This window comes from Leucoraja erinacea, chromosome 2 (assembly GCF_028641065.1).
Source record: "Leucoraja erinacea ecotype New England chromosome 2, Leri_hhj_1, whole genome shotgun sequence".
NCBI classification, from domain to species: domain Eukaryota; kingdom Metazoa; phylum Chordata; class Chondrichthyes; order Rajiformes; family Rajidae; genus Leucoraja; species Leucoraja erinaceus.
The window spans coordinates 33,493,076-33,511,366 of NC_073378.1; the positions used below are offsets into that span (position 1 = coordinate 33,493,076).

The 18,291-nt window shown below is 44.6% G+C and overlaps 1 protein-coding gene across 1 annotated transcript in view; it reads left to right on the top strand.

Moving 5' to 3' along the window:
* The window catches only part of LOC129708769 (E3 ubiquitin-protein ligase RNF144B-like), a 76,690-nt gene that overhangs the window by 26,948 nt on the left and 31,451 nt on the right, over positions 1–18,291 (top strand). Inside the window, exons 2-3 of the mRNA XM_055654727.1 lie at positions 7,459–7,650; positions 12,938–13,042. Coding sequence (XP_055510702.1) covers positions 7,501–7,650; positions 12,938–13,042 — 255 coding nt within the window. The 5' untranslated portion in view covers positions 7,459–7,500. The remainder of the gene's footprint in view (positions 1–7,458; positions 7,651–12,937; positions 13,043–18,291) is intronic.

Sequence of the window (18,291 nt, forward strand, 5' to 3'; positions counted from 1 at the left end):
CTCTCTCTCTCTGTCTCTCTCTCTGTCTCTCTCTGTCTCTCTCTGTCTCTCCTCTGTCTCTCCCTCCTGGACTAACATTAATATTGACCATATTAATTACAGGTAAATGATGTCAATTCCTGCAAATATTGACGTGTCTTATTTCAGGAAGCAGTACGTTTTATTGCGAATGCTGCAAGCCTTATTTTTAAGGACGATACAACACCTTGGTAAGCTTCCAGTATGGTATTTAGTGGATAATGGCGTGCCATGGTCTTTTGTTTCGGATTTCTCTGTGGCATAAATCAGTCGTTCATGTAGCAATCCCATGCCTTGTTCAACTTATTGCTTGTAGATAGATGCAAAGTGTTGCAGTAACTCAGCTGGTCAGGCAGCATCTCTGGAGAAAAAGGGTGGGTGATGTTTCGGGTTGGAACCTTCTTCAGACAGCCTGAAGAGGGGTTCCAAACCGAAACGTCGCCTATCCTTTTTCCCCCAGAGATGCTGCCTGAGCAGCTGAGTTATTCCGGAATTTTCTGACTCTCTTCGGTATAAACCAGCAACTGCAATTCCTTGCCACACATTTTGTTGCTCATGGTGTTGTTGTTTGCAAGTGAAACAAGTTCCTCTTCCCTTTTTACCAAATTTGGTTGTGAATATCCTTTGTAATCACATTGAAAGTTTGCTTTAGTGCAGCTGGGTTTCCCCTAACATCCCTGAAGAGAGATATTCAAGTACTTTAGTTCTTCTACAAAATATCTGCTTCAGAGGGCGGTGGAGGCCGGTTCTCTGGATACTTTCAAGAGAGAGCTAGATAGGGCTCTTTAAGATAGCGGAGTCAGAGGATATGGGGAGAAGACAGGAACGGGGTACTGATTGTGGATGATCAGCCATGATCACATTGAATGGCGGTGCTGGCTTGAAGGGCCGAATGGCCTACTCGTGCACCTATTGTCTATTGTATATTGTCTATTGATGAGTGGTCGGTGGCAATAGGCCATCTGTTCCATCACTCTGCATACTTGCTTTAGGGGGTAGCTGATTATTGTGAAGTCCTGTATTGCTTCACATTTTTTTTTTTTTTTTTTTCAATATTTAGTGACTTTTGTATTGATGGCCTTTAAGTTTTCTGCTTCTACGACCAGAAGACCTGAAAAACCCTCTGTGCGTGAGAGAAAAAAATCTAAGTAGGCATAGTGGGATTGATTTAAGATGTTTCCACTAGTGGGAGAGACTTGAGTTACAAGATAAGGAGGGGTTAAAACTAAAGTATGAAGGAATTTCTCCTAGGGAGATGGTGAATCTGGGTGATTCTTTACCCTTGAGGGTTGTAGAGGCTAGATCATTTCAAGTATTTAAAATCGGAGTTCATCTCCAGTCCCCTTTTTTGCCCTCCTGATTTTCTCTTTAAGCTTGCTCCTTAGTCCCTGAAACTCATCCAGGGATACACTTGATCCCAGCTGCCAACACCTGGCCCATGCCTCCTTTTCATTCTTGACCAGAGAATCAATTTCTCTCGTCATCCAAGCTTCCTTACACCCACCTGCTTTGTTCTTCACTCTAACAGAAACGTGCATACCCTGGACTCCTCATGGCACACATTTTAAAACATCCCACTTTCTGGATGTTTCTTTTCCTTAAAACAACCTGTTTTCAATAAATTGAGCGAGTTCCTGTCCTATATCCAATCAACGGGGCGGCAACGGTTGCTGCCTGACAATAGAATTACTGCCTAAAACCCCCTGTTCCACTGTACGAGTTCATTCCAAGAGCTCTCCCGAGTGTCCCCTGATTTGAACTCGGAGATTTACGGTCATGGCCACTCGTCGGTACTCGGGGCTCTCGTGGACATTTTTCATCATGTTGAAAAATCTTCACGAGTCTTCCCGTGCTTACCTGTCGTTAGCGAGTCTTCCTGAGTACCGGCCGTTAGCGCTAAGAGACGTTCCCGAGCTCCGACGTACCCGCTACGTTCATTCTCCGTGTTCACCACGAGTTTGATTTTTTTTTTAAACTCTGGAGAGCTCTTGGAATGAACTCGTACCGTGGGACAGGGCTATTACAGTTCAATCCTGACTACGGGTGCTGTCTGTCTGGAATGTGTACGTTCTCCCTGTAGGGTTTTTTCCCGGTGCTCCAGTTTCGGGACGTGCATCACTAGGACGCTTCGGTACTTGTGGTCTAAGGGGATCAGGGGAGTGATGGAGAGAAGGCTCAGGTACGGGATACTGATCTATGGATGAGCAGCCATGATGTGAATTGAATGGTGTCGGCAGGTTCAGGCATTTAAAAATAAATTGGCCTAGGCTCCTGCAAGGGAATGGAGGGGTTATGGTTGAGTGCAGGCATGGGACTAAGGGGAAAAGTTGGGCACGACTTGTAGGGCCGAGATGGCCTGTTTCCGTGCTGTACATATGGTTATATGGTATCTCTAAACTAAACTTGTGCGAGGTCCTGTCTAAAAGTATATTTTTAATGTTGTCGTTGCTGGATGATGTGGATTGTACTTGGGTGATAGGTTGCCATGCAAAACGAAAAAAGTAGATGGACAATAGCAGAAATATCTGTGAATCTTCTTGGTGAGATTCCACTGTTTTAGATTTCTGAACAGCAGCTCAGATTGAGTGGGATTTGTTTGGGGAAAAATAAGTTACTTGAAGGAGGTATCTAGCATTCAGGTGAGTTTGCAGAGTTGTTCAAGATATATTTTTTTATGTACAAAGGAGATTTATGAGGATGTTGCCAGGACTAGAGGGTCTAAGCTATAGGAAGAGGTTGAGTAGGCTGGGACTCTATTCCTTGGAGCGCAGGAGGATGAGAGGTGATCTTATAGAGGTGTATAAGATCATGAGAGGAATAAATCAGGTCGGTGCACACGGTTTATTGTCCAGAATGGGGGAATCGAGGACAGGAGGACATAGGCTCAAGGTGAAGGGGAAAAGATTTACTAGGAATCGGAGGGGTAACTTTTTCACACAAATGGTGGTGGGTGTATGGAACAAGCTGCCAGAGGAGGTAGTTGAGGCAGAGGACTGACCAAACTTTGTGCATTCCACCACAGTGATGAATTCTGTGGTGGATGTTTGTGTTAATTTTTTATTGTGTATTGTGTTTTTTTTTGTACCGCTGCTGGCAAATTCACATCGCTGCACTATGTGTAAGTGACAAATAAAACTTGACTTGACCATCCCAACGTTTAAGAATTATAGACATGAACATGGATAGGATAGGTTTGAAGAGATATGGGCCAAATGCAGGCAGGTGGGGCTAGTCTAGCTGGAACATGGAGGCCGGTGTGGGCAAGTTGGGTCGAAGGGCTTGTATCCGTGCTCTGTGAGACGTGAATCTTCACACAGGAGGGTTGCGAAAGCGGGTTTGAGTAATGCTCGGGCCACTGTTGCATGTAATGTACCGAAAGGACTATGCTGCAATTTCCAAAAGTGTGCTGTATGTGTACACTTACAGATTGCATTGTGCAATGCGGAGAAATGTTGCTCTGCCTCTTAGAATTGTTTTTGCTTGCCATGAAGATTGGTGCAACTTTAAAGGAAATACAGCCCTGTCCCACTTTCCCGAGTTACTCACGAGTTTTCCCCTTGATTCGAACTCGGGGAATGTCGGGTAATGTCAGTAGCGAGCCCGTAGGACTCCGTAGATGTTTCGTGGCGGCTCGTAATGCCAGCCATAGGAACTGGGGGCATCGGGTAAGTCGGGACGTTTTTTCAACATGTTGAAAAATGTCCACGAGTTTTAAAAAAATAGCCCCGAGTACCTAAGGACGGCTATTACCGTAATTCTCCGAGTTCGAATCAAGGGAAAAACTCGGGAGAGTTCGTGAGTAACTCGGGGAAAGTGGGATAGCCCCTTCAGAATAAGAATAGAAAATGCTGGAAGACCTTGTGTCTGGTAGATTCCAGAGAGGAAGAAGCAGTTAACCTTTCATATAGTTGACCAGCTGTCACGAGAAAACATGAACTCTTATTTATTGCTGCTGCCTGGTCCAGTGAATGTTTCTAACACTTCCTGTTTCTATTTATTGTTGGGTTATTTGCTATTTTTTTTTATTAGGCGACATATACAATATCCTGTCTTCCTTCATACTTGGGAAGCTAGTTAAACACGCTCGGTTTATTATTGTAACGTGTACCGAGGTGCAGTGAAAAGCTTTGCGTTGCATGCTGTCCAAACGGGAGAGGCCCAACCAGGGCGGACCCCAAATGATAATACAATGATAATATCAATAATTTGACAATTGGAACACATGCAACGTTGCACAGCCCACATTAAAGTGACAGACGGCACACTCCTCCACAAAGCCAAATAGTTACTTAAAAAGTCAACTTTGCCAGTATCCAGCGGAGTCAAGAGTGTTTTATTGTCACGTGTCCCAGATAGAACAATGAAATTCTTACTTATTACAGCACAACAGAATATGCAAACATAGTACGCTGTAAACAATATGAAAAAAACACCCTAGGGTGTGTCGGATAGTGTTAATGGGCCGGGATGGCTGGTCGGTGCGCACTCGGTGGGCCGAAGGTCCTGTTTCTGCAGTGCATGTCTAAATGAAACTAACAGTAGAAAATCACTGGCACACGGATTAGAGCATCTCCACATAATTCCAGGTGGAGAGGTTTTGCAATTTCCCACACTGTCTTGAAATAACGTAATTGCAAGGCTTTGTGTTGCGACCTCGTGTGTGTGTGTGTGTGTGTGTGTGTCTCTCTCTCTCTCTCTCTCTCAATAGGTCCAGGCGTAGGTCATTTGGCCATTCACTATGATCATGGCTGATCATCCACAATCAGTACCCTGTTCCTGCCTTCTCCCCATATCCCTTGACTCCACTATCTTTAAGAGCTCCATCTAATTCTCTCTTGAAAGCATCCAGAGAATTGGCCTCCACTGCCTTCTGAGGCAGAGAATTCCACAGATTCGAAAAAGTTTTTCCTCATCTTCATTCTAAATGGCCTGCCCCTTATTCTTAAACAGTGGCCCCTGGTTCTGGACTCCCCCAACATCGGGAACATGTTTCCTGCCTCCTGTGTGTCCAATCCCTTAACCTACAAATCTTATATGTTTCAATACGATTTCCTCTCATCCTTCTAAATTCCAGTGTATACAAGCCCAGTCGCTCCATTCTTTCAACATATGTGTGAGAGAGAGAGAGAGAGAGGGAGTGAGAGAGATCTTTCCGGAGATGCTAGTGATACTGAAGTCTAGTTATTGGATCAATTTCAGAAATCTTGTCTTTGATATGAGGAATGACCACAGACTGTTGCAGTTAGCTGAAACTAAAAACAAGTTTTAATCTTCTCACACTCAAAAGGGTGTGAGATATGACATGATTCATGTGTGAATCACACGTTTATGAAACAAAACATCTTTATAGTTTCTTCTGAACATTTGGTTGGAATGTGGACTGAAGTATTTGAGATGGAACAGATCAGGAAGTGTCTGGTGGGGTCAATTTCTTTAGAGTTTTTAGTTTTAGTTTTAGAGATACAGCGCGGAATCAAGCCCTTCGACCCACCGATCCCCACCGACCTGCGATCCTGACACATTAACACTAGTAGGGACAATTTTACATTTATACCAAACCAATTAGCCTGCAAACTTGCATGTCTTTGGCGTGTGGGAGGAAACCTAAGATCTCAGAGAAAACCCATGCAGGTCACGGGGATAACGTACGAACCTCGTACAGACGGCACCCGTAGACAGGATTGAAGCCAGGTCTCTGACGCTGTGAGGCAGAAGCTCGACCCACTGCGCCACCATGTCGCCCGATCAATCAGAGGATGGGTCCCGACCTGAAATGTCACCTATCCGTAATTCTCCAGAGATGCTGCCTGATACGCTGAGTTACTCCAGCACTGTGTCCTTTTGTGTAAACCATCATCTGCAGTTCCTAGTTTCTATTTGGGTTAATTTCCTGGGTAGTTATGTACATCTAATGGAGATGAATGTGGAGAGCAGTTTCAAAATTGAAGGTGATGGTGGGATCTTGTCAAAATGACTGGGGAAAGGGGGGTGGGGGGGGTGGGAGGAGAGCGGAAGACTCTAGCAGGAATGGAAATGTTTTTCCACCCTTCCTCGTGTGCTGTAGACTCCAAGAGAATCGTCTTGCACTTGCTTGGAGCGCTCTTTCATCCCATTCCTCGGAACTTTGTGGTGTTGGTTTTCAATTTAAAGTTCAATTATCATTACCATGGGTTGGGAGATTGCAACGTTCATGTGGTCCGCCCTGTTTCGATGAATGCAATCAACCCAGCGTGCATAGTCAAATAAGAATAAATAGAACAAGTTGTCCTACAACTTTAGGTTGTGTACGCCATACGCAAGGTGAAAAACATTCCCCTTTTCTCATACAAGTTTGAATAATGACATGGGTTAATGAAGGGCTGGAAAACTAACGTTCTGTACTGGAGTATTTTGTGAATTTCTGATTTCAGTGCTGTCACTGTCAAATTCTCCTCCAACTCGCACACTAACCTAGCTTAAATGTATCACTGTTTCTTCATTATTGCCGAAAGAAAAATGCCTGCAGCTCCCTTCCCAATATTTTAATTTGGATACACTGCGGAAACAGGCCCTTCAGCCCCCCGGGTCCGTGCCGTCCAGCGATCCCCGTACACTAGTACTATCCCACGCAGTCACAGGGAGAACATACAAACTCTGTACAGACAGCACCTGTAGTCAGGATTGAACCCTGGTCTCTGGCGCTGCAAGGCAGCAACACTACCGCTGCACCACTGTAATGCCCCTATTTTGTACACTTTTGCGCGCCCCCGCCGCATTTTTTGTTGCTCTTGAATGAATGCTCAATTTTTGGTAGCCAATTAAAACAGTGATTTACTGATTTGAGATTATACTTAAAAGGAGGAAGAAGTGGAATTAAGAACCAGAGACCATAGGTTTAAAGTGAGGAGGGGGGGAGAGGAAAGATTTAATAGGAGTCTGAAGGGCAACTTTTTGCACAATTGGTGGTAGATATATGGAACAAGCTGCCGGAGGAGCTAGTTGAGGCAGGTACTATCGCAATGTTTAAGAAACATTTAGATAGGGGCATGCATAGGAAAGGTTTAGATGGATATGGACCAAATGCAGGCAGGTGGGACTAGTGCAGATGGGGCATATTGGTTGACATGGGTATATTGGGCCAAAGGGCCTATTTCATGCTTTGAACTCTATACCACAGCTGGCATTATTATTTGGATTTTGGAACATCATGGTCACTGCTCCCATTTTCCATCTATTAAATCATCCCTTGTGTGAGACTCTTCACAAAAGGTTTTAGTTTTGCAGCACTTTCCATGTCGGAAAGTAATGGGCAGGGGGGTGGATGGGGCATGTTGGTCGGCATGGGTAGGTTAGGCCAGAGAGCTGTTTCCACGCTGTATGACTAGAAAATCCTGGCTGATATAACATCTTTGATATAACATCTTATAATAACATCTTTATTGTTTTATGTCTGTCTTACAGGTACCTGGACTGGATCCAGAGGCCTAACTTGGAAGAGTGGAGATGGCTACTAAGACCCTACAGATGATGGCAAAAGGTCCGTCGGTAGACCTGGCTCTGGAGCCACTGATGAAGTGCAAGCTCTGCCTTTGTGACCACACTCTCGATAAAATGACCACTCTGAATCAGTGCAGCTGTTGCTTCTGTACCACGGTGAGTGTTCTCAGCAGCTCGTAACAGAGTGGAACTTGCTGCAATTGTTCCCGATGTTGGGTGAGTCCAGAACCAGGGGCCACAGTTTAGGAATAAGGGGTAAGCCATTTAGAACGGAGTTAAGGAAACACTTTTTCACACCAAGAGTTGTGAGTCTGTGGAATTCTCTGCCTCAGTGGGCGGTGGAGGCCAGTTCTCTGGATACTTTTTAGAGAGAGCTAGATAGGGCTCTTAAAGATAGCGGAGTCAGGGGATATGGGGAGAAGGTAGGAACGGGGTACTAATTGTGGATGATCAGCCATGATCACATTGAATGGCGGTACTGGCTCGAAGGGCCGAATAGCCTACTCCTGCACCTATTGTCTATTGAACCCAGTACAAAGCTCGAAAAGAGATTGCTGTCATTTTTAATGGTTGGAGAAAAATGGGGGTTTGCTTTAAATGACAAATCTCAAGAATAGTTACGGGGATGAAAGGTTTTTTGGGATACGCACTCAACGCAAACTGATGGGACTAGCGTAGATGCGGCATCTGGGCCGGCATGGACAATTTGGGTGAAGGTCCTTATTCCATGCTGTATGACTATGACTAAAATCTACTCATCTTTTCACAACCTTTTTATTTCCTCTGAACTCTACTATTTCAACACTACCTTCTTTGGCTTCCATGAGTTAGAGCTCTTTTAATATAGTTGCCTATGCTTTTTTAGAAGCTAGGCACTATACATGGAGCTATACATCAGAAGGTGCAATCCAGAGCCAGCAACATTATGGGGGACCCCAACCACCCCAACAATGGACTGTTCCAGCTGCTACGGTCAGGCAAACGCCTCCGCTGTCATGCTGTGAAAACAGAGAGGATGAGACGGAGTTTCTTCCCACAGGCTATTAGGACTGTAAACTCTTATCTCACCAGGGACTAGTTTACTGGACTAATTTACTGTTGTGTTGTGTCTTTTTTAAATAGCTGTTTTTTTTCCCCTAATATGTAAATACTGATTCTGTTCTATTCTGTTCTGTAGTTTTTTGCACAATACGTAGGCATTGCCACTTTCATTTCACAGCACATCTTGTATGTGTATGTGACAAATAAACTTGACTTGACTCTGGTGAGGAACAAAATATTAGTGTACGTGGAAATTGGAGGACATTATTGTGTTAGATAAACTGTCTCAACAGTTTATCTAACACAATTTCCTGACTAATGTGGATTCCCTTCAGTTCCTCCCTCCCACTAGACCTTCAGTCCCCTAGTATTTCTGGGAGATTGTTTGTGTCTTCCTTAGCGAAGACAGGACCAAAGTACTCATTTAACTTCTCGACATGATTGAGTTGGAAAGAGTGCAGAGAAGATTGTCTTTCTTACAATCGGAAGCGTTGTGTCTTAAATTTGCTGACATTGATATCTGCCTTTTATTAAATCATATCTATTTCAGCATGCGGATATCACTTTTCTAAGATACCCCATATCTATGTTTAATATTCCAATAAAATTATCTAATGACCCCAATTTTGTCAATCAGCTGTCCAGGTCCCTAATCAGATCACTACACGTGGTCCATATATATGGTGCCCTAAATTCAGTTCCAAAGCCTCTGGAAAAAGATTTGTTTTCCATAAATCCAATTTGCTTTCCTGTTTATATCTTGATATTCTCTAATTTTGCAAGTTTTATAAGGTCAAAGGTTTTTCCAAAGTCTGTGCCCATTATATCTACTGAATTACCCCCATCGCTCTCTCTCAAATATTTATTTATCATTAATATTGAGTACCATGCATGTTAACCTGCATGTTTGTTTCCTTAGTTGGATAACCCTTGTGGTATTTTGAGGATGTTGGGTCCTTGTAGGACTGTATAGTAAGCGCTTTTAACAACAAAAGGGTTATGCTACAATGATTTGCTTTTTAATAATCTAGTTGTACAGACCTTTTAAAATAAAGAGTTAGATACAGCTCTTAGGGCTAACGGAATCAAGGGATATGGGGAGAAAGCAGGAACAGGGTATTGATTTTGGATGATCAGCCGTGATCATAATGAATGGCGGTGCTAGCTCGAGGGGCCAAATGGCTTACTCCTGCATTATGTTTCTAATAGGTTAAATCGTCTTTAACTTTGCTGGTAAACGGGTCTAAGATTCTGAGAGTATTGATTTATAAAATGATACTTGAATTCAGAGAGTTACTTTAATTTAGAGATGCAGCAGGGAAACAGGCCCTTCATCCCACCATGTCGGCACCGACCACCCGATCCTCGCACACTAACATTATCCTACACGCTAGGGACAATATACAATCTTTATCGGAGCCAATTAATCTACAAACCTGTATGTCTTTGGAGTGTGGGAGGAAACCGAAACATCCAGGGAAAACCCACGTGATCAAGGGGAGAATGTACAAACTCCATCAACAGCACCCGTAGTCGGGTTCAAACCCAGGTCTCTGGCGCTGTGAGGCAGCAACTCTACTGCTGCGCACCTTGCCTTTCAACAATCCAAATGTACAGATTTCTGCAAGTAGAGATTTATGAAATGATACTTGAGGTCATAAGTGATAGGAGCAGAATTAGGCCATTCAGCCCATCAAGTCCACTCTGCCATTTAATCATCTCCCTCCTAACCCCAGTCTCCTGCCTTCTCCCCATAACCCCTGACACCCAAACGAATGAAGAATCCATCTATCTCTGCTTTAAAAATATCCATTGACTTGGCCTCCCCAGCCTTCTGTGGCAAAGAATTCCACAGATTCACCACCCTCGGATTAAAGGAATTCCTCCTCATCGCCTTCTTTAAGGAACGTCCTTTAATTCTGAGACTATGACCTCTAGTCTTCGACTCTCCCACTAGTAGCGCCATCCTTTCCACAGCCACTCTGTATCTTCCCCTTTGCTCTACCTATTGCTCATGAGTTGGAATTGATTGTTTCTATGTATGGTACATCTGATCTATTTGGATAGCATGCACAACACAATTTATCATTATACGTTGCTGCATGTGTTAAGAATAAGCCCAAACCTAGTTTCTGCCTCTTCTGAACCTACAGCAGTCCACCTACACCCCAGACATATTCATTCTTGCCAGGTACAGAATGTTTGAAAGACACCAGTGTCTGTCTGGAAAACAGCAGCCACCAGCCAACACACACAAATAACGATATCTCGCTTGACTAGGGCTATTAATATGAGACGTAATCTCTCTCTGGGCATCTTGAATGTACACAGAAGGCAGTAGTTTAGTTAACATTGGTGCAGAATACTGAATAAATCTGAGTTGCTACTCTGAATCCTTAATTAGTTTAGTGTTTAGCTTAGATACAGTGTGGAAACAGGCCCTTCGGCCCACCGCGTCTGGGCCGTCCAGCAATCATCCGTACACTAGTTCTGTCCTACACACTAGGGACAATTTACAATGAAACATAGAAACATAGAAAATAGGTACAGGAGGAGACCATTCGGCACTTCAAGCCAGCGCCGCCATTCATTGTGATCATGGCTGATTGTCCCCAATCAATAACCCGTGCCTGCCTTCTCCCCATATCCCTTGACTCCACTAGCCCCTAGAGCTCTATCTAACTCTCTCTTAAATCCATCCAATGATGTGGCGTCCACTGCCCTCTGTGGCAGGGAATTCCACAAATTCACAACTCTCTGGGTGCAAAAGCTTTTTCTCACCTCAGTCTTAAATGGCCTCCCCTTTTATTCTAAGACTGTGGCCCCTGGTTCTGGACTCGCCCAACATTGGGAACATTTTTTCCTGCATCTAACTTGTCCAGTCCTTTTATAATTTTATATGTTTCTATTAAGATCCCCCCCCTCGTCAGCTAATCATCAGAACAGAAGCTAATTAACCTACAAAATGCATGTTTAGAATGTGGGAGGAAACAGGGGCACCTGGAGAAAACACACGGGGAGAACATACAAACTTCGTACAGACGGGAGAAGGCAGGAACGGGGTACTGTCTGGGGATGATCAGCCATGATCACATTGAATGGCGGTGCTGGCTCGAAGGGCCAAATGGCCTCCTCCTGCATCTATTGTCTATTGACACACCCGTAGTCAGGATCGAACCCGGGTCTCTGGCGCTGTAAGGCAGCAGCCCTACCGCTGTGCCATCGTGACAAATTTAATTCTATCTCTTGGAAACATAACTTGCAATCTGTTCACTAGGCCTTATTTCAGAGCTTCTAGCTATATCACAAGGTAACACTAATAACCGACAGTTCTTGGCATTTTTAGCTTTAAATAAAAATATTGTATGGATGGTATAATGTGCTAATATTTGTGCTTTGATAACTATTGCTTGCAGCACCACAGAATATTTGCATTCACTTAGAATTCGAGTGGCGCAGCATAGATCTGTTGCCTCACAGCGCCAGAGATCTGAGTTCAATCCTAACCTCTGATGCTATCTGTGTGGAGTTTGCACGTTCTCCCTGTGGCCGTGTGGGTTTCACTCGGGTGCTTCAGTTTCCTCCCACATCCCAAAGACGTGCAAGTTTGTAGGTTTACTGGCCTCGGTGAATTGCCCCTCGTGTGGGTAGGGAGAGGATGAGAAAGTGGGATATTGTAGATCCAGTGTAAATGGGTGACTGTTGGTTGGCGTGGACTCTATGTTCATGCTGCATCTCTAAACTAAACTAGAGTCTCACGGTGTGATGAGTGACACCTAAAGTTCATCTTCATCAGTGATAGGAGCAGAATTAGGCCATTCTGCCCATCAAGTCTACTCTGCCATTCAATCATGGCTGATCTATCTTTCCCTCTTAACCCCATTCTCCTGCCTTCTCCCCATAACCTGTGACACACGAACTGATCAATAATCCATCCATCTACACCTTAAAAATATCCATTGATGGCCTCCACAGCTTTCTGTGGCAATGAATTCCACAGATTCACCACCCTCTGACTCAAGAAATTCTTTCTCATCCCCTTCCTAAAGGAATGCCTGTTAAATCTCCCACTAGTGGAAACATCCTGTCCACATCCACTCTGTCCAGGCCGTTCACTATTCGGTGCTTCAATGAGGTTCCCCCTCATCCTCCTAAACCCCAGCGAGTACAGGCCAAGTGCCATCAAACGCTCATCAAAAGTTAACCCACTTATCCCTGGCATCATTCTCGTATACCTCCTCTGGACCCTCTCCAGCACCAACACATCCCTCCTCAGATATAGGGCCCAAAATTGCTCACAATACTCCAAAGGTTTACTGATTCAATCAACATAGCAGACATGTTGATGCCAAGTTACTGATGTGCATTTTTTTTTCTCTCTCTCCCCTGTCTGACCCATCAGTGCTTGACACAATATGTCGAACTGATGATCAGGGAAGGCTGTGGATCTCCGGTCACTTGTCCAGAACTGGGATGCCCGAAGAACGGTGTCTTTCAGGATACAGAGGTAATAATATTTTGTTATGAATAGAATATGCTCTGTGCATACTGATTTATGCGTTTGTTTAATGTTGCAATATTTCTTCCTTGTTGATGTCCTTTGCTTTCAACCATTTTGAGCCAGTTGTCAATGTACATGCAGCACTTCAAATTATAATGATATAGTCAACCAAGTTTTGACATTCTGTTTTCCCATTGATATCTCAGTGAGACCTTCTTCTAGATAGGGCTCTTGAAGATAGCGGAGTCAGGGGATATGGGGAGAAGGCAGAAACGGGGTACTGATTGTGGATGATCAGCCATGATCGCATTGAATGGCGGTGCTGGCTTGAAGGGCCGATTGGCCTGCTCCTGCACCTATTGTCTATTCTAGCACTTTGTGAAGGTCATTTGCCACCCTCTAGGATCTAATACCATTGACCATAAACTATAGGAGCAGAATTCTACCTTTGAGTCTGTCCCACCATTCGATCATGGCTGATCTATTTTTCCCTCTCAACCCCACTCTTCTGCCTCTCCCTGTAGCCTTTGATGCTTTTACTAATCATCAATCTCCACTTTAAAACTACCCGACGACTTGGCCTTTACAGTCTTCTGCGGCAATGAATTCCACAGATTCACCACCCTCTGGCGAAAGAAATTCCTGCTCATCTCCATTCTAAAGACATGTCCATTTATCCTGATGCAGTGTCCCTCTAGTCCGAGACTCTCCCACCACTGGAAATGTCCTCTCCACATCCACTCTATCTGGGCCTTTCATTATTTGGCAAGATTTCAATGAGATCATAACTCATCCTTCTAGTTGCATCTTCTTCTTCTTGTGTATGGCGTGCACAGCCTAAAGTTGTAGGACTGCTTGTTCTATTTGATCTTACTTGATTGTGCACGCCAGGTTGATTGCATTCGTCGAAACAAGGCGGACCACGTGAAGGTTGCAATCTCCCACCCCCAGCAATTGCCATAAGGGCGGCACAGTGGAGCAGTGGCAGAGTTGCTGCCAGAGCTCTAGAAACCCAAGTTCGACCCTGACCATGGGTGCTTGTTCGTACAGAGTTGGTATGTTCTCCCTGTGTGGGTTTTCTCTGAGATCTTTGGTTTTTTCCCATACTCCAAAGACGTACAGGTTTGTCGGTTAATTGGTCGGCACGGACTCGATAGGTCAAAGGGTCTGTTTCCACGCTGTATCTCTAAACTAAACTGAGGAAATGTAGTTAATTTTATTATTGGAAGTTTACTGGTTCCTTTTTTTTGTGGGGAGGGAAGAAACTCCCTGTTTGGAAACTCGCTACCTGTACTGACACTTTAACTTGCTAGAGTCTTGAAGAGTAATCGTAAATGGAAATGGCCCTGCAGTGAGGCTCAAAGTCAGCCTCCGGCAAGGCCTCCAGCTCCATCATGTTAGGCTGCAGAGCAACGGAAGATACAATCCGGAAAACAATAGCATCTCCGGCAAGATAAGAAATTGCAAAAAAAATTTCCCCCCCCCCCCCCCCCCCCCCCCCCCACATATAAAACAACCAGAGAACATTGACACATACTTTTAAAACTCACTAAAAATACCAAAAAAGATGAAAAGACAGACAGAATATTGCCGATTAGGTGCGATTATACAGAATTGTTATTTCAATCAGGGCATGTCTCTATCCAAAATGGTTATTCAGGATGGGATGGCTCTGGACTAGTGATCCTAGGGCAATTTGTACAATCCTCAGCAAATACTGTTGCTTTTTGTCATAGAAACATAGAAAATAGGTGCAGGAGTAGGCCGTTCGGCCCTTCGAGCCTGCACCGCCATTCAATATGATCATGGCTGATCATCCAACTCAGTAGCCTGTACCTGCCTTCTCTCCATACCCCCTGTTCCTTTTAGTCACAAAGGCCACATCTAACTCCCTCCTAAATATAGCCAATGAACTGGCCTCAACTACCTTCTGTGGCAGAGAATACCAGATATTCACCACTCTCTGTGTGAAAAAGGTTTTCCTCATCTCGGTCCTAAAGGATTTCCCCCTTATCCTTAAACTGTGACCCCTTATTCTGGACTTCCCCAACATCGGGAACAATCTTCCTGCATCTGGCCTGTCCAACCCTTTAAGAATTTTGTAAGTTTCTATAAGATCCCCCCTCAATCTTCTAAATTCTAGCGAGTACAAACCGAGTCTATCCAGTCTTTCTTCATATGAAAGTCCTGACATCCCAGGAATCAGTCTGGTGAACCTTCTTCTGTACTCCCTCTATGGCACGCAATTGTCGAACCATGATAGACTAAAAAAAATTGATGCAAGGATTATTCAAGAGCTCACCCACACCTTCCATAAAAGATCTCGGAGGTTAGGCCCTTTGACTGATGGGGATGGCTCCCTGATGTACAGAACTGGGCTGGAGGACTCTTTCTAAGGCCATTTTTATATATGCTGATCTTATTTTGGTCAATATTGTCGCTCTATATGCACAGCTCCAGTTATCACTCTGAGTCGTGTGAGCTCCTTTCTTCACAAAAACAGCACCTCCGTCTCACTGCTGAACCCCACCATATCATGCTTTAATATAAATGTAATCACACCTTTATGCAACTCTTATGGGTCTGTCCCACTTAGGCGACTTTTTTAGGCGACTGACGGTGACTACGACAATGGAACTGACCAAAGTCGGCACCGGCGACAAGCTGCGTCACCTGGTGACAACCTACGACATCCCGGCGACAATCTACGTTAACCTGGCGACACCCTACGACAGCACCTACGTCAAGCTACGCTCATTGGCGTCAAACCCACGGTCGCCACTGTCGCCAAAATTTTTTTCAATATGTTGAAAATCCAGCGGCGACCAGAAAGACTCTTTGGGCGACTGAGGAGACGACTCACGACCATACAAGCGACACCCCGGTGACCATCGGCGACCATGTGGTGACAGCCTAGTCGCCTGCAGTCGCCTAAAAAATCGCCTAAGTGGGACAGGCCCATTAAACACCTCTCTGTATGATGATGCTGACTAATGCTTTTTATATTGTCCTGTTTGGACAAAAAGCGGTTATTGTGGGAACCGAGCTGTTCTTCCCACACCTGCATTGAAATCTGGCAGCTGTTGTAGCTGCATCCTAAATGGGAAAAGATAAGGATTGCACTTGTCGACTGCATTGGAGGAATAGAGCGGGTAATTTCACGGAGTCTCTTGCCCAGGGCGTTCGGGACCCTCACTCAGACTCCACGAAATGCTGGTGTGACTCAGCGGGTCAGGCAGAATACGTGACGTTTCGGGTTGGAACCTTTCTTCAGTCTGAAGAAGGGTTCTGGCCCGAATCGTCACCTATTCATTTTCTCCAGAGATTCTGCCTGACCCGCTGAGTTACTCCAGCGCTTTGTGTTTATCTTTGGTAGAAACCAGCATCTGCAGTTCCTTCCTGCAAAAAAAACAAACCCTTTTTTTCATTTTGCATTTAAATCGTAGCATTAAATCAAGTTTCTGCAGTCCATCACTCCAATTCAGGCAAGTGATTGATTTGGTTTGTGGGGTCTGCTGTAGAAATAGCTGCTCTTGAATTGGTTGTGTATATGACAAGCCCTGAAGTGCTTGATATGAAGGTAGGAAACTGAGTGTGGGAGGCCTGAAACTCCCAAGAGTTGGGAGTAGGTTGGACAATCTGGCCCAAGGCATCCTGCAAGGCGTCTGTTCCCATTAGTCTCGAGCAGCAAAGAGCTAGGTATGAAGTTTGCAGTGTTACTAATGTGGGAGGGTGTGCGGTGGAATGTTGGAATGCCAGTTCAAATACTTGTCATCATGAGGGGTGATGAAAGAGAATTGATGAGTATTGAAGCTTGACAGCGCTACCGACCACCAGACACGGGAACAGCTTTGTCTCTGGACAAAGTTCTTCCGTAAGCTGGAGTATTGTTCGATTCACCTCTGCCCAATTGCAGGACGTTGTACTGTGTCCAAGGAACTGATGTGCTGCAAGGCTTAGGACTACCTCCTGCACTCTGTATCAATGAGGTCCGAGGTTCCCCAATGACGTAGAGACTGGCCCTTGATTATGCTGGTGGCCTTGAAAGGGAAGTTGTTTTGTGTGATGGTCTCTGATGCTTGAGCTCTTGATGGTACGTAGCATCTTTTTTCATCTTCGAGCCATGATCTCCCTTCGAGTCATAGAGCGAAACAGTGTGGAAACGGGTCCTAGGGCCCAACTTGCCCACACCGACCAACATGTCCTAGTTACACTAGTCCCACTTGCCTCTGTTTGGTACAGATCCCCCCAAACATTATATGTTATATCCATGTCCCTTGTTGTGCAGTTCTTCAAATTCTCAGCTCTGGTCCGATTATTATATATTTTTTGCTTTCTGTCTACGGGGGATGAGCTAGGGCTGGGCCCGGTGGCTTCCCCAGGTCTTTCTGCATCCGGCAGTTTCAAGTGGGATCCCGGTTCCACTAGGGGTGAACCAGCCCTGCTGTCGGGTATGGCCACGGCTCGCCGGGATCCTATCCTGTTTGTTCAAAGTCGTCTCATTCGGTCACAATGTAATTTACCCCCCAGCTCCCTCAAGGTTTCCCTTGTGTGTTATTCGTGGTCCGGTCTAGACTAGAAATGCTTTCACAAGCAGCTGATTTGTGCTTTCAACTTTAAACTACCGAGGCATCAAATGTAGCTGTGTTATTGTTGAACAGGCAAAGAACAGGGCACAGTGGCGCAGTGGTAGAGTTGCTGCCTTACAGTGCCAAAGACCCAGGTTGAATCCTGACTACTGGTGCTGCATGTCCAGAGTTTGTACATTCTCCCCATGACCTCGTGGGTTTTCTGCGGGTGTTCCGGTCTCCTCCCACACTCCAAAGACATACAGGTTTGCAGGTTAATTGACTTTTGCAAATTGTAAATTATCCCCAGTGTGTAGGATTGTGCTAGTGTAGGGGGTCGCTGGTCGGCACAGTTTCCACGCTGTATCTCTAAACTAAATTAAAGTCACTAAAATTATTAAAGTCTAAAGTAAAGTCTAAGGTAAACAAACTGGCTATATATTGGGAAGATTCAGCAAGTTTAACCAAATCCCAGTGAATTCAGCTCTTGTATGAAACAAATAAACACATTCTTTAAAGTGAATAATATCTTGGAGGAGAAGGTGATATCATGAGAGCTATTGGATATGAATATGTTAAGAAATATAAACTGGGTCATGGCATTTTTACAAATATTATTGCTCGAAGGCTTATCTAAAAGGGAGGACAGCTGTATTTCAAAGGAAATCAAAGTGGTTTCCACATGTT